The sequence below is a fragment of the Haliaeetus leucocephalus genome, unplaced genomic scaffold, assembly GCF_000737465.1.
Source record: "Haliaeetus leucocephalus isolate CR32 unplaced genomic scaffold, Haliaeetus_leucocephalus-4.0 Scaffold1, whole genome shotgun sequence".
In the NCBI taxonomy this organism is placed as follows: Eukaryota; Metazoa; Chordata; class Aves; order Accipitriformes; family Accipitridae; genus Haliaeetus; species Haliaeetus leucocephalus.
In genome coordinates, this window is record NW_010972437.1 from 16,188,700 (window position 1) to 16,190,179 (window position 1,480).

At 56.3% G+C, this 1,480-nt stretch overlaps 1 protein-coding gene across 1 annotated transcript in view; it reads right to left on the reverse strand.

Moving 5' to 3' along the window:
- The window catches only part of TBR1 (T-box, brain, 1), a 6,367-nt gene that overhangs the window by 2,359 nt on the left and 2,528 nt on the right, over positions 1-1,480 (reverse strand). The window contains exon 5 of the mRNA XM_010567649.1: positions 783-844. Within this exon, the coding sequence (XP_010565951.1) occupies positions 783-844 (62 nt within the window). The remainder of the gene's footprint in view (positions 1-782; positions 845-1,480) is intronic.

Genomic DNA, 1,480 nt, shown 5'->3' on the forward strand with positions numbered 1-1,480 from the left:
GGCTGGTGCGCCCGCCCCCCCCAGAGCCGCACTCGGGGCGGCGCCAGGCGCAGGTCCCGCGGGGGGCACGGCCGGGTGGGTCGCACGGCTGAGCCTGGGAACAGGTGGACCCCGGTCCGACAGGCAGAGGTAGCGCGGGGGCAAACCGCGATTAAAACTTGGGAAGCTTTAGCTCCGCCCAGAAGGAAGAGGGGGAAGGGGAAAAAAAAACAAAAAAACAAAAAAACAAAAAAAACCCCACACAAAAAACCCCCAAACACCAAAAAAAAAAAAAAGCCTCCAACCCCAGAGAAGAACAAAACGAGACCAAGAAATTTTCCTCCGGACACCGGCTCTGCGGACGCCGGGATGATGCAGAGACGGCGGGATGCTCGGGGACTGAGCCCGGGATGGTGGGGTGCTTCTTTCGGAGCCCTTGCGCGCAAGTGAGAGGGGAACTTGGAAAGGGGCGCAGAGATCCGTGCCAGGAGAAAAACCCAACCACACGACCCCGCCGCAAGTGCCAAAGCGAGATGCGGGCTCAGGTGCGGGCGGCGCGGCCCCGGGCGCGGAGGTGGCCGCGGGCTGTGCGGGGCTGCGTGGAGCCCAGCCGCAGGGACAGCCCCTCCGCGCCCGCGGCCCCGCCGGGGGAGCTTGCGGGTGCCTCCCTCCCGGAGGGCTCTGGAAAAGCCTGACATGACACGTTTCGGTGGGAAACGAAGCCAGCCCGCATCCTAAAGCTTCCCCCCCTTTGCGATGTGTGCGCAGCCGGCAGAAGGGTAATAAAAATCCGCTTTACTTACGTGTCATAATTGTCTCGGAAGCCTTTTGCGAACGGGTTGTGGTCTATTTTCAGCTGTGTGATCTAGGGAAAGAGAAGATGAGAGCGCACGTTGTGAAAGCCTGAAAAACGTACCCTGCTGCAGCCAACACATTTTTTGAAGGATCAGGCTTTACTCTAGTCGGTCCAGTTGCCTTTAAAACGTGAAAAATAACGCTTCGGCGTGCTTACGGGTATCACGGTATAATGTTAAGGTTTATTTTATTGTAAAAAGTACGGTAAATTTTAGTATTTATCCCCATGTTTTGAGGCGTGTCAGTATTCCTACCGCATGGGTGTGAATACACTTAAATCCAGAAATTAGGTAAAACGTACCGCAGAACGGTAGCTAGGAGTTCACATTCGCATCGAGCAAAATAATTAAAGCAAGAATGCGGATTGAACATATGTCATTTGAAAAAGGGGTCACCAGTCTGCAGCAAAGCCAGACCACTCCGAAAGGCAGCCAGGCGTTAACGAGCTTTTAATTTGAGGAAGTTGCTCCGTCACCCCCGGCGCAATCAATGAGGTTGTTAATTGATCTTTGCAGACTCGAAGCTTAAGCTAACAGTTAACTGAGCCGTTTCCGACTGGAAGATAAACGCCCAGCTCCGGCCGGAGCGGCACCGCCGCCGGCAGGATTGCTGCCCGGCCCGGCGGGGGGGGGAGCGCAGGGCCGCG